The sequence below is a fragment of the Anguilla rostrata genome, chromosome 5 (assembly GCF_018555375.3).
Source record: "Anguilla rostrata isolate EN2019 chromosome 5, ASM1855537v3, whole genome shotgun sequence".
NCBI lineage: Eukaryota > Metazoa > Chordata > Actinopteri > Anguilliformes > Anguillidae > Anguilla > Anguilla rostrata.
The window spans coordinates 57,154,087-57,167,653 of NC_057937.1; the positions used below are offsets into that span (position 1 = coordinate 57,154,087).

Sequence of the window (13,567 nt, forward strand, 5' to 3'; positions counted from 1 at the left end):
CTTTTCGTCGAGGACCCTGTTACGCAGCATCACAACAACATTTATAATAAAATGATCACATTGGTAAAATGTTACTGCAGCTTTGAGAGGTTTGTTTGGCTCTGAGCAGGTCTGTCCAGATTGATGTTCTGCCATACGGCTGAATTTACATGTATTTTCTTGGCATTTTCCCCCATTATATTCTTGTCACAAATGTTTTCAAAAAGGGTTTGGTTTCTCAAAATTTAGAAAGTGTGGGGAATTAATTTTGTGGTATAAAGGGAACAAACACTCCACATCAGTGAAAGGGAGGTAAATGCTATGTTAAGTGTCACAACTGCTTTAAATGTAAATTGTGAATTCAGTAGGCTTACTTGATCACCAGAGGCATACGGTGTCAGATTCCACATGTAACTGTCATCTTAGAACACCATATGCAAGTCATTAGTATGACCTCTGACCTCTATAATCTGTCTTGGTCATCCCTAAAATGTTTTACAAAGGGGAGCAATGAAACCAATGCACAAAAATTTTAAATGTTTAAATGGTTTGAGAGTCCTGTTTAGCCGACATAAATAATAACACGTAACTAAGTCCATTCTGGCAGTTGGTTCGTTTAACTTTGAATTTTGTCCTCGGCTGTGGTTCTGTTCGTGGTAATTCCCAAAACAAAACAAACAAAAAAATCCCTTTCATTTTCAAGGTGCCACTGCTACCTTACTGATATTTATCCAATCAGGGCCCTCTACCACTTCCCAGGCTACCCTAAAGCGACATGAAGCAAAACTCGTCCGAGAAAAAGGGGAGAGTGAGGAACAGGGAAGTTTTGGGTTTTTGTTTTTTTCTTTCCCCCCCCCCCCCTCCTTTTATGGGGTGAGAGGCACTGTGTGATGAGGAACGCGGGGCCAGGTTAGGGAGGTGGAAGCGCGCCCGGCCCCCCTGAGCGTGGAGGTTGTGATGTAGTTCTGCTCCCAGCATGCCGCAGCGGAGGTCACCTTGCATGAATTCTGTTTCTGAAACGCCATGTGTGTCCTGTAATGTTTGTGGTACAACATTTTGCAGTTTTACAACTTAAAAAAACAAGAAAAAAGAAAGAGAAAAGAGAGAAAATGATTTTACAATAAAAAAACAGATGAATTTTAAATTGGCGGTCTGGTTTTTATCTCGTTGTGTGAAATGGAAGACGTGGACTTTTTTAAAAGAATTATGGTAGGAGACAATGGAGCCATTCGTTACGTAGTTTAACTTTGACACAAATTAGTGCAGGACTACACTAATCACATATTCTGTTTGAATAATCACCCTTTATTAATGGACCATGGCAGCCAATCAGAGCTGCTCAACCGTGCATGGAATATTAGACTTTACTTGCATTCAATACAAGACAAGTCGCCAGAAATGACATCATCCATTAAGAGATTTATTAAGTCATCCATTTTCTTTTATTTGAACCCGGAGACACATTGATAGCTGGCTTTTACAAGTGTGCTGAATGTACACATAAAATTTTAAATTAGAAAAGAAAATAAGTAGCACATAGTAAATATAATATTAAATTCAAGGACTAAACGTATAGTAATTTAAAATAGTAATTAAAAGACATGGAATAAAATTCAATTACTTAAGACATTTAAAATCATTCACTTAAAACACAATTCAGGCTAACCAAATTATTAAAATTCCTAATTCATTTAGAGACACGAAAATATTTAGCTTCAGGATTTGCTGTGAGGAGTTCCAGGTACGTGGAGCACAGAATCTAAAGACAGTCTGTCCAATATCTGACCTGACCCGAGGAAGTTGAGGTGACAACCAATCCGGAGAGAGCGTGCCTCGTGGATGCCAATTCTCCAATTTAGAAGCAGCGACACATGACAGTGGCAGTTTTTGTAGCAGTGCTTTGCAATGGAGCAGCTACCAAAAAAAACATTTCTCCTAACAGGAAGCGGTGGCCTGCCAACTTCCTGGTGAAGAGTGCGGTGATGGACGCGATGAGCATCACCTGTGACAAGCCTGAGGGCTGAATGGTGAGCAGCATCCAGTATCCTCAGGTGTGACACAGGTGCACGCCTATATATAACATCCCTACAGGCAGAGAAAAATGTTGCCGTGACAACCCTCTGCCTACAGGCTACAGGAAAACAAGATTTGTGCATGTACAGGAAACCAAGGCCTCCTCCTTCAATTATTCACCAGATTTTCAACGTGAGTCTTAAAACTAAACTTGGCGTCAAGCCACATGCCCGGATGTTTTTATGCAGAGAGTTTCTCTGTGTTAGTGCCGCTTAATGTATTGATCACCAGGTTAGCGTGCTCGCTACTTCCTGCCTTTGAGAAGGTAAACCACATAGACTCCCATTACAGTAGCACATTCATAAAAATACATTAAACAACCAACAAACTCCAACAAACTCGGCTGACTTGTATATAAACAGATAAAGAGTTTCCATGGTGAATGTGCGCCATACAGACTAAGAAAGCATAGACAGTCCTGTATGCCCTGGTATATATTTATAAAAAATATATTTCAATTAGTCCCCCCAAAAAAACTCCTTGTGTGCTGGGGACTGTCTGACTGATGTGTAGACACTTAGGGATATGGAATATACCGTTATATTTTGTAACTCCATGGACTTTTTAAAGAACTTGTAATGATTCCAAGTTGAACTATGCAGTTGTTCCCTGCACTTGGAATGGTACTTCTCTCTAGGGTTTTCGACACACTTGTTCCTGATTATGGTTATACACTTTGTTTGTACGTCGCTCTGGATAAGAGCGTCTGCCAAATGCCTGTAATGTAATGTAACATAATGATATGTGTATTTTGTAAAAAAAAAAAAAAAAAAAAGATGTATGGCAGAATCTGAAAGGCTTGCATACTTGGCCATACTCTGGGAAGGGTCGCATTGTCTCGATAATATATTTTCAGTGCATTCCGTTTCCGTAAGGGAGGAAACTCAAGACGGGTCTGTGAAGGCGGCTACTGTGGATGCCGTGGCGGTGGTGGCGGTCGTGGCGGTCGTGGCGGTCGTTGTCCCCGGCGATTCCTTCGGTCGACGGTTGAGGGTAAAATAGCGCACGGATGTAAAGAGGCCTGTGAGGGGAGGAGGACGGGAAAGGGAACGTATGTAAACACGAATCACTGCGGCCTTCGCTCTCCCCCGCTCCAGCGCTAGGAAACAAACGGAAATAACTGCCGTTTTTTACGAATCGAGCGGCCCCGCCCCCTGGCTAGATGAAACCAATTGTACCCCAACGCTGCGGACAACTAGTCATTGCCAGCTAACGACCAGCAAGAGATGGCGTGTATTCACCATGGAGGGAGTTAAAGATGCAGAATATGTAGATGGCGGCTTCCTTCAGCGGGCCGAACTGGAAGAGCAGCACCCCCCAGGCCACCCCCAGGAGCCAGGACACCCCCAGCAGGCTGAAAATGTCCCGGGGGGTGATGCTCCTCTCCTGCAGGGCGGGGCTGAGCTTCCGCGCGCGGACGACCTGCACGGTCACCACCAACCACACCAGAAGGTTCGCCAGGAACACCAGGACAAAGAGGCCGTAGTTGAGGATGGTCAGCACCGAGTCAGTCAGGTAACATCTGTGGAGACACGGCAACAGTGTCAGTCAGGTAACACCTGTGGAGACACGGTAACAGTGTTAGTCAGGTAACACCTGTAAAGACATGGTAACAGTGTCAGTCAGGTAACACCTGTGGAGTCATGGCAACAGTGTCAGTCAGGTAACACCTGTGGAGTCATGGCAACAGTGTCAGTCAGGTAACACCTGTGGAGACACGGTAACAGTGTCAGTCAGGTAACACCTGTACAGACACGGTAACAGTGTCAGTCAGGTAACACCTGTGGAGACACGGCAACAGTGTCAGTCAGGTAACACCTGTGGAGACACGGCAACAGTGTCAGTCAGGTAACACCTGTGGAGACATGGTAACAGTGTCAGTCGGGTAACACCTGTAGAGACACGGTAACAGTGTCAGTCGGGTAACACCTGTAGAGACACGGTAACAGTGTCAGTCAGGTAACATCTGTAGAGACATAAATGCAGTGACAGACAGTTTATATATAGCTAATCCTGGCAGACTCAAGCTAACACCATTTCTTTTCTCAATATTTATGATATGACTTTCACATTTCTATTTTTCTCGGCTTCACTCTTCCTTTATTGAGGACATGCGTCGCTATCATTACATCTCATTTGGGCAGACAAATACTTTTTTTACTTGACAATGTTTTTCCTTTCTTACATCAGTATTTTGATATTTATTTGTGACATACAGTTAGACTAAGTGGTACAATAAACCAGAATAACTTATATAACAAATTATAATACATTATGATAAATTAAAATTAAATTATAACCTGTATAAATTATATAAATTATTTTGCTCGATATTTACGAATGTCTGAAGATCAAAATGGCCGTTCACCTTACGTAACGCGATAGCCAAGCCAAAAGTGAATCTGAGAAAGAGGAAGCCAATCACTCACATTGTGTCTCGGCTGCCATCGAGCTCGTAAATGTTGTATCGGCCATATTTGCCGGTGCTCAGGATTGAAATGACAGCCACTGCTGGTAAGCCTTGGGGAGAAGGGAGAGAGGTGGACGCATTTATCAGGAAGGTAATAATGAAAGCTGTTCTCCCGTCTACAGATTTTTGTTTTTTGGGGAAGACCCGAACCATCGCTGCCTGTGTAAAAGTCCGCCACCCTGGTCAGGCAGCACTTTTAATAATAATGTTCACAAAGTAGTGGTGTTAAGATTATGGTTAAGTTTGGCTTTGCTGGTAACTTAAGGTGAGACAGTATTAATTCTTGTCATAATTATAACGTCATTATCATTAAATGCAGGTTGGTGAGAAATGATTTTTTTAACAGGCTAACCGGGCATTTTGGCTTCTGTCAGGTGAATTTGACAGACTGCTCTCTAGGACACAGAGGGCAGTCTCTTGATTGTGTTCTCTTGCGTTAATATTTAACTAAATATATTGACTCAAGAAAACACAGTCAAGAGACTCCCCTCTGTTCCCTATTTTTTATTAAATATATAACATCGTGAAACATTTGTGAAGGTCATGCTTCAAAGAAAGGTCTGAAAAGCTGCAAATCTGAAAAGCGTAAAACCTCCCCTACGAGGGGGAAAATAAGAGACCAGCGATAGCAGAAACCACGTCCACTAGCGACAGCACGTTAGCATATGCTAACAGAAGCTTAGCCCTCAGACTCGATTTGATCAAACCCCCCAGTTGTGTGACTACGGCAACCTCCGGAAAAGTGGTGCCAGGCTCACCCCAGCCCACCAGAGCCAGCTTGAGGAGGTATCGCTTGATGTAGATGTTGAAGACGCGAATGACGAGCCGGTAGAGGTGGAAGCCCTCTATGGCAAACCAGGCGAAGGTGCAGAGGAGGGTGTAGTGGGTTGCCGCGGCGATGAAGATGCAGAGTGCGTGGATGTTCCAGTTGGCCAGGCTTTCGTTGATGAGGAAGGTCAGGTTTAGGCCCAGCAGCGCCACACACAGGTGAATGTGGATGCTGAGAGAAGGCTCAGAATTATTCCGCCTAGGGGATAGCGAGGGACGGAGAGAGAGAGAGAGAGAGAGAGAGCGAGAGAGAGAGACTTTTTATTTGATGTCCCTTTATGAAAATGTCACAATAAATTCATTATACTAGAATAAAAAAATAAAATAAAAATTTAACAATAAAACTCAACCAAAAAATCTTTTTAAAAACACCCACAGTATCAAGACAAAAACATCAAAAATGAACAACAAAAACATTGTCACTAATCATCACCAAAACTCCTTTCACTGAACTCAGCCCTCCCCAACTATCATGCCAATGTTATGTGTGTGTGTGTGTGTGTGTGCGAGAGAGCGAGAGAGAGAGAAAGAGAGAGAGAGAAACCTTCTCGACTTTTTAGAAAATTGGTTTTATTGCCACAATTCAGACCCGAGAGATCAGCAATCACATATCACATGTTCTAAGGTAAATAAAACACTGACCAAAATGAAGACAACATGTAACTATTCCCACTCAAGTACAACAAAAAAAGAATCGAAGGTTATGACTTAGTGTACAGTAGCACCAGGGAATAGCACCGACTACACCTTCCAATGAAGAATAAGAGGTACAGGAGCTGTGTTTACATGTACAAATTTAATTTGCATTTGAACAAAGAGCTAAAGGAAGATATGCCAAACATTTTCATGCTTCATTTGCTACTGTCAATTTCCTGACAGTGGCTATGATTCCATTAGTATTTCAGATGAAATCTAAATTCTACGGAAGAGCATAAAAAAAAAAATCACTTCTAGTCATGTGAAAAACATCCACCAAGGGTAGAGTCAACAAACGAATTCATTTGAATAACATGAAAATGACATAATTTCAGCAAGGCCCACATCCTGTAGATAGTGACTTGAATTAATCATTTTAACAAGATAATGACAGATTTTTCAAAGCAGCCATTGTGTGGGGCTACTTGAATACAAATTTCAACTGTTTTTACTCACGTTAATATAGTTACGACTAGTTATTTCTGTTGACCAACTGTCAACCTAGTTAAAATTCTGGGGGCTAGTGATTTTATAAAGTAAACTAATTTGAATGTCCATAATGGCCATTTACATTACACAATTCATTGGCAATCTATTTTCCAGAGTCGCAATAAATTTAACCATCATAAACCAAGTTCATGACCCACTGTACTGGCCTCATACTCCATACTCCATTATATTCTACACTACATGGCCAAAAGTATGTGGACACCTAACGTCCAATATCTCACACAAAATTATGGGCATTAATAAGGAGATGGTGCAACCTTTGCTGCTATAGCAACCTGTGACCTTCTTGGAAGGCTTTATACTGGATGTTTGAGCATTGCTGCAAGGGATGGACGTGTTGGAAGGGGATGAACTCAGGGCTGTGTGCAGGCCAGAATCGTCAAGAATGTGATGGTACGCTGTAGCATTCAGATCTGCCTGCAATGGAACTAAGGGGCCGATCCCAAACTATGAAAAACAGCCCCATTGCAAGAGGCGTCCAGATAGTTTTGGTCACATAGTGTACACTCTGTACATACTACACTCCACATCTGGCCCCCCTGTGTCTGACTGGCTACTAACAATACTAATGAATCAAATCCAACACAGTATAAAATACACTCACCGGCCACTTCATTAGATACACCTGTTCAACTGCTCGTTAATGCAAATATCTAATCGGCCAATCACGAGGCAGCAACTCAATGCATTTAGGCATGTAGACATGGTCAAGACGATCTGCTGAAGCATCAGCATGGGGAAGAAAGGTGATTTAAGTGACTTGAACGTGGCATGGTTGTTGGTGCCAGGCGGGCTAGTTTGAGTATTTTAGAAACTGCTGATCTACTAGGATTTTCACGCACAACCATCTCTAGGGTTTACAAAGAATGGTCCAAAAAAGAGAAAATATCCAGTGAGCGGCAGTTCTCTGGGCGAAAATGCCTTGTTGATGGCAGAGGTTGAAGGAGAATGGCCAGACTGGTTCGAGCTGATAGAAAGGCAACAGTAACTCAAATAACCACTCGTTACAACCGAGGTATGCAGAAGAGCATCTCTGAATGCACAACACGTCAAACCCTGAAGCAGATGGGCTACAGCAGCAGAAGAGCACACCGGGTGCCACTCCTGTCACCTAATGAAGTGGCCGGTGAGTGTATATTAGAAACCAGAACATTTCTGTAGACATATTTTGTCTTTCTGAGGCGGCCATTTTAGATATGTACGCTTGAACACACCCACCTGTACACTGCATGGAAGATGAGGACCAGAGCCAGGAAGCAGACAGACACCCCACACCCAATTTGGGACAGGAGCCTCAGGCGCCAGACCGAGGCGGAGCTCAGCGGCGGGGATACCTGGCCGAGGTTCTGGGTACCATTGCCCGACTCGGGTGCGTCGTTTTGGTAGAATGGACTCTGTATGCTCAGACAGACACATATTCTCTATCAGAGCCATTAGACCAGTGGTCTCCAACCCTGGTCCTGGAGAGCTACAGGGTCCTGCTGGTTTTCATAGTGACTCTGCACTTCATGAATCAATTAGAGCAGTTGATTACACAGTTAACTCAACTGACCTGGTGTCTTGGGTCTCAATTGGGTGCTGAGTTTAAGGTGAAAACAAAAACCAGCAGATCCTGTAGCTCTCCAGGACCAGGGTTGGAGACCACTGCCATTAGACGGTAAATCAGGGGTGGCGAATGTCAGTCACAGAGAGCTGCAGTGTCACTGCTGGGGTTTTTTTTTTTTTAATTCTCATTAAAAAACCCAAACTTATTTTGGGCAGACAAACTGGTGAGGGGATTAACTGGCACTTAGAAGATCTCTTTTCCAGAGTGACTCACGTTATTTTACATACAGTCCGTTTATAGATCATTGAAGCAATCCAGGTTAAGTCCTGTTCTCAAGGGTAATACAAATGGCGCATCACCTAAAAATTAATCCTACAATTTTGGAGTCACAAGACCAATTCCATAACCATCACGCTACATTCATAACTCAACATACTTTGTCATACCTATCTTTTTGCTAAACGTTGTTAGTTTTCCTTTTTAATCAATAAAGCTTGTTTTGTGCTTGCTTCACTTTTATTAAGTGGCTAATTGAATTCTCCATTCAGTTCATGGTTCAATGGATGGTTACGCTGTGACTGTGCATCCAACAAACACAAGCAAATGTTTCACCACATATTTTTTTTGGCTGAAGTGCCACCTGCCCCCATCCCCCCCAACCCCCCCCCATCCCTTGAATCCCCACGTCAGGATAGCTCTCTCACCAGCAGCACAGCGAAAAAGGACAGATGATCACAGGAGCACCCAACCTGCCCAACATCTTGTGTAGAGGTGCATCCAGATGAATTCCAGAATGGTCTTGAGCCTGTGGGACAGGCGGACAGTCATCCAGTGCTCATGTGAATTCATTGGGAGGTCATTCTTCATCTGGCAAACGCTCGACGGCTAGTAATATATACATATATATATATATATATTTATATCTAATATTTTTCTCACATTTCAGATTTTAAAACAGAGACTCCACACCCTAGCTCCCTCATACTGTTTGAGTGGTGACTGTGATCTGACCTGGGTCCTATAATTACCTGGATGCTTTAACCCTCTGGAAGCCAGTAACACTTCTGAAGGTTACTGACAATTTGAAAAGAACACACGTAATTTCACCTGTGTTGTGAGCAGAATTCTTCTTCGACATAATTTTCCTCTCTGGTTAGAAAACAGGCAGCCATGGGATTGTTTACAGTATCAAAAGGCTTGAAGTATTTTAAATATGTATTTGACCAGGCGTGATTGTGATACATGACACATCTCTAGCCCCATTCACCTTGCACTAAATGCTGCCATTTGCCAACTGCAGCAGTATTCACCTCCATTTAAAATGGGTCCAGCAGTCACCCTATGGTCACCTGGCCAATTTGTTTTTTTGAGAGTAGGCTTTACATCAAACCACTCCGCAGTGGTCTGCTGTCACCTCGGATCAGAGTCTTCTCAGGTGGTGCACTGTTATTTGTAGCTGGCATGGGCATTTGCATTTGGAATGTGCACTTGCATTTGGAATGTACATTTGCATTTGGAATGGATATTTGCATTTGTGATATATGAAAAACAGTGGCTGACAAATACCAGCCTGACATTTTTTTGGGGTGTTAGACATAATATATGGCTGTTGACAAGGGAGGGAATTTTTCCCGCTGGTCATGGGGGGTTAGACATCATCCCAGACCTGGGGTCAGCCAGCCCAAACCCAATCTGAGCATCCAACATAACATGGAGATGAACAAAAAATCTTAAATGTCGTTTAAATGAAATTTATTCTCTCACACTGTTTGCCACAGTAATTTGTTTAGGATGAAAAGAAGAGACTTACCATTGTTATCTTCCACACTATCATAAAAAACACATGTAGCATTTTCCTGGAATGGAGATAATTTCATGCATGAAGTTATTGTATTTTCTCATGACTGTTTTGCCCACCCCCTCCAAATAAATAAATAAATAAATAAATAAATCATTTAGAAATATCCGTGTTCAAATCAGTTGAAACTGAATTAAATAAAGATTTTTGAAAGTTGAAACAAGATGGTACCTTGACCAGAGGAACATGTGTTGAATAGGTATAAGAAACGGACATGATCGGGGTAAATAAAACACTATTCTTTGAGCAAGATCATAAAGTCAGCCATTGAAATCATTACTACAATCTGTGTAAGAGAAACAGATAATAAATAAACAGTGTGGGCGGCAGTGTAGCATAATGGCTAAGGAGTTGGTCTTGCAACCTAAAGGTCGCAGGTTCAATTCCCCTTGAGCAAGGAACTTAACCTGCGTTGCTCCAGTATATATCCAGCTGTACAATTGGATACAGTGTAAGTTGCTCTGGATAAGAGCATCTGCTAAATGCCTGTAATGTAATGTAAACAGCTAATGTAAAGGTAATGTAAAGGTTCCTGGAAAAGCAATTTGCTTGCTATGATGCTGTGAACTCATACTCACCAGTGACGCGTTTTGGTGGTAAAAAGTGATGTTAACCTTGTTTGCGAGGCCAGTGATCTCCTTTCCTAAATCGATGGACACGACGTGATCATTCAGGAGCGAGGTGTTTGCCCCTTGCACCTGCACCACCAGGAACAGTCAGATTACATCACACCGTTCCTCAACGGAGGAAAGGCATCAGCACCGCACCGCAACAGCACGAAATGACATCAGCCTGCTTATCCTCCATCTAGGCTGGCTTTGGCTTTCACACATTGTCTATTTGCACGGCAGTACATTGCCTCAAGCTATACCAGCTACTTCACTCAGGGAGGGGCACAACGGCAGTCCGCCACCTGGAGATTTAAATAGCAAACTAGCGGTTTTCCGGAGATCACATGACATAAATTCGAACCAAGGCTGGAGGAGGCCCATACCAGAATGTTTCACATATTCCTTAAATCTTCAAAATCCTGGTTAAGAGAGACACATAAATATCATCAGATGCCAGTATTTTTTCTAGAATTAAATAAATTAAACAAACTAAAACGCCTTTATTGGTTGATGTTCCTCATTTTAGGCACTAATGGCAAAGCCACTTAGGTACATGTGGCCAAATCCTGATGCTGGTCATAAACTTCCACCTTTTTTTTTCCATGGGATGAAAACCTCAGGTAATATAAAGGTATACGTTGTTCTCTTTTTTGGAACTTAAGCATAAAAAGAATTTCACTGCAGGCAAAGTATTCAGAGAGTAAGCACTCCCCAGGTTGATTATTCAAATATGCCCCAGGAGTGCTTTGTTATTCTGACACCGTACCATGGACTGGATAACAGAGTCCTTGTCCTCCGTGGTTTGCATATAGATAGAAGGTGGAAGAAGATGACCAGTGAATCTGTCAAAAATCCTGGCATTCGGAGGCACCAAGTGAAACCTGAAACACCACCCAAATCTGTAACATGAACTGAAGTACAAAGAGCTGTTCTCTCATCACTAACCAAATCCGCACAGACCCAGCTTAGGTCGCATTCTATTTCCGGCCACACGGGAAAGGTGTTGTGCATTTTACCGGGAACAGGGATCCTGGAAGTATAAAGATGCTGCAGTTGACCTCTTTATTATTCCCAAGGGCTACCAGCAGGGCTTCTTCAGGAATTTGCACAAAAACATCATCGTTTTCAACCTTTTTACTCTGGAACAGAGCACATTATTTAAGAACTTTGCATTCTAGTTTCTAATATTCATTTGCTATAATGGGTGGCCATTTTTAGTCATGACCTGTTTCATGTTTCGACATTTGCATCTCCGTTTTGAACACCATATACCTACATTTTTTTGTTTGCAATATGGACTTTTTTCAGTTATTTAATTGTTTTCCTCACTACGAAAGAGTCAATTAGGAGACTTCCTTTATGACAAATATGCTCTCTCTCTCTCTATACTCACATTTTTTGAGGGTAATGCCAGCTCAATAGAAGTTATTTTGTCTCCCTGTTGTGTTTTCTTCACTCCTATGAAATTCTTAGTCTTCAGATTTGCATTTATCCTTTGATTTTTCCAATCATTTATTCTGTCAGGAAGAGACCAGACAGCTTATACAAGATGGTGGAGCCAGTATTCTAACTAATGCAATCATCAGGACATCAGGAAAGATTTGCAACAGTGAACGTCAGCAGTCAAAAAATAAGAATTAACTCACTTCTCCTTTTGTCTTTTACAGCAATAAAATAATGCATTTTTGCTTTCTTTTCCACATTTATTGCCAGATTTATTATTTTGACATACACATTCTTCAGTATCGGTGGAGCCAGACTCGTCACCTGAATGGAAGAAGAAAAGAAAGAGGAGCAGTTCAATATATTGCTGCCATTTGCCAACTGTCCAGCAGTCACCCTATGGTCACCTGGCCAATTTGTTTTTTGAGAGTAGGCTTTACATCAAACCACTCTGCAGTGGTCTACTGTCACCTCGGATCAGAGTCTTCTCAGATCGTGCACTGTTATTTGTAGCTGGCATGGGCATTTGCATTTGGAATGTGCACTTGCATTTGGAATGTACATTTGCATTTGTGATATATGAAAAACAGTGGCTTACAAATACCAGCCTGACATTTTTTTGGGGTGTTAGACATAATATATGGCTGTTGACAAGGGAGGGAATTTTTCCCGCTGGTCATGGGGGGTTAGACATCATCCCAGACCTGGGGTCAGCCAGCCCAAACCCAATCTGAGCATCCAACATAACATGGAGATGAACAGAAGTCATGTCTAGGAGCAAAATCCCCCGTACTGTAAGATCTGACTCCGTGAGCCCTACGACCCACTCTTTTTTACAAAAAATCTTAAATGTCGTTTAAATGAAATTTATTCTCTCACACTGTTTGCCACAGTAATTTGTTTAGGATGAAAAGAAGAGACTTACCATTGTTATCTTCCACACTATCATAAAAAACACATGTAGGATTTTCCTGGAATGGAGATAATTTCATGCATGAAGTTATTGTATTTTCTCATGACTGTTTTGCCCACCCCCTCCAAATAAATAACCGTTCCTCAAGGGAGGAAAGGCATCAGCACCGCACCGCAACAGCACGAAATGACATCAGCCTGCTTATCGTCCATCTAGGCTGGCTTTGGTTTTCACACATTGTCTATTTGCACGGCAGTACATTGCCTCAAGCTATACCAGCTACTTCACTCAGGGAGGGGCACAACGGCAGTCCGCCACCTGGAGATTTAAATAGCAAACTAGCGGTTTTCCGGAGATCACATGACATAAATTCGAACCAAGGCTGGAGGAGGCCCATACCAGAATGTTTCACATATTCCTTAAATCTTCAAAATCCTGGTTAAGAGAGACACATAAATATCATCAGATGCCAGTCTTTTTTCTAGAATTAAATAAATTAAACAAATTAAAACGCCTTCATTGGTTGATGTTCCTCATTTTAGGCACTAATGGCAAAGCAACTTAGGTACATGTGGCCAAATCCTGATGCTGGTCATAAACTTCCACCTTTTTTTTTCCATGGGTGTCACTGCTGGGTTTT

At 42.2% G+C, this 13,567-nt stretch overlaps 1 protein-coding gene across 1 annotated transcript; it reads right to left on the reverse strand.

Moving 5' to 3' along the window:
- Positions 1-1,299: 1,299 nt before the first annotated feature.
- LOC135256172 (adhesion G protein-coupled receptor G3-like) lies at positions 1,300-11,379 on the reverse strand. Its single transcript, XM_064338017.1, has 8 exons — positions 11,338-11,379; positions 10,539-10,658; positions 8,807-8,926; positions 7,775-7,950; positions 5,281-5,549; positions 4,482-4,572; positions 3,294-3,574; positions 1,300-3,073 (listed from the first exon to the last, which is right to left on the reverse strand). The coding sequence occupies exons 1-8, from the start codon at positions 11,377-11,379 to the stop codon at positions 2,937-2,939; spliced, it is 1,236 nt and encodes a 411-aa protein (XP_064194087.1). The 3' UTR covers positions 1,300-2,936.
- Between the last annotated feature and the right edge of the window lie 2,188 nt (positions 11,380-13,567).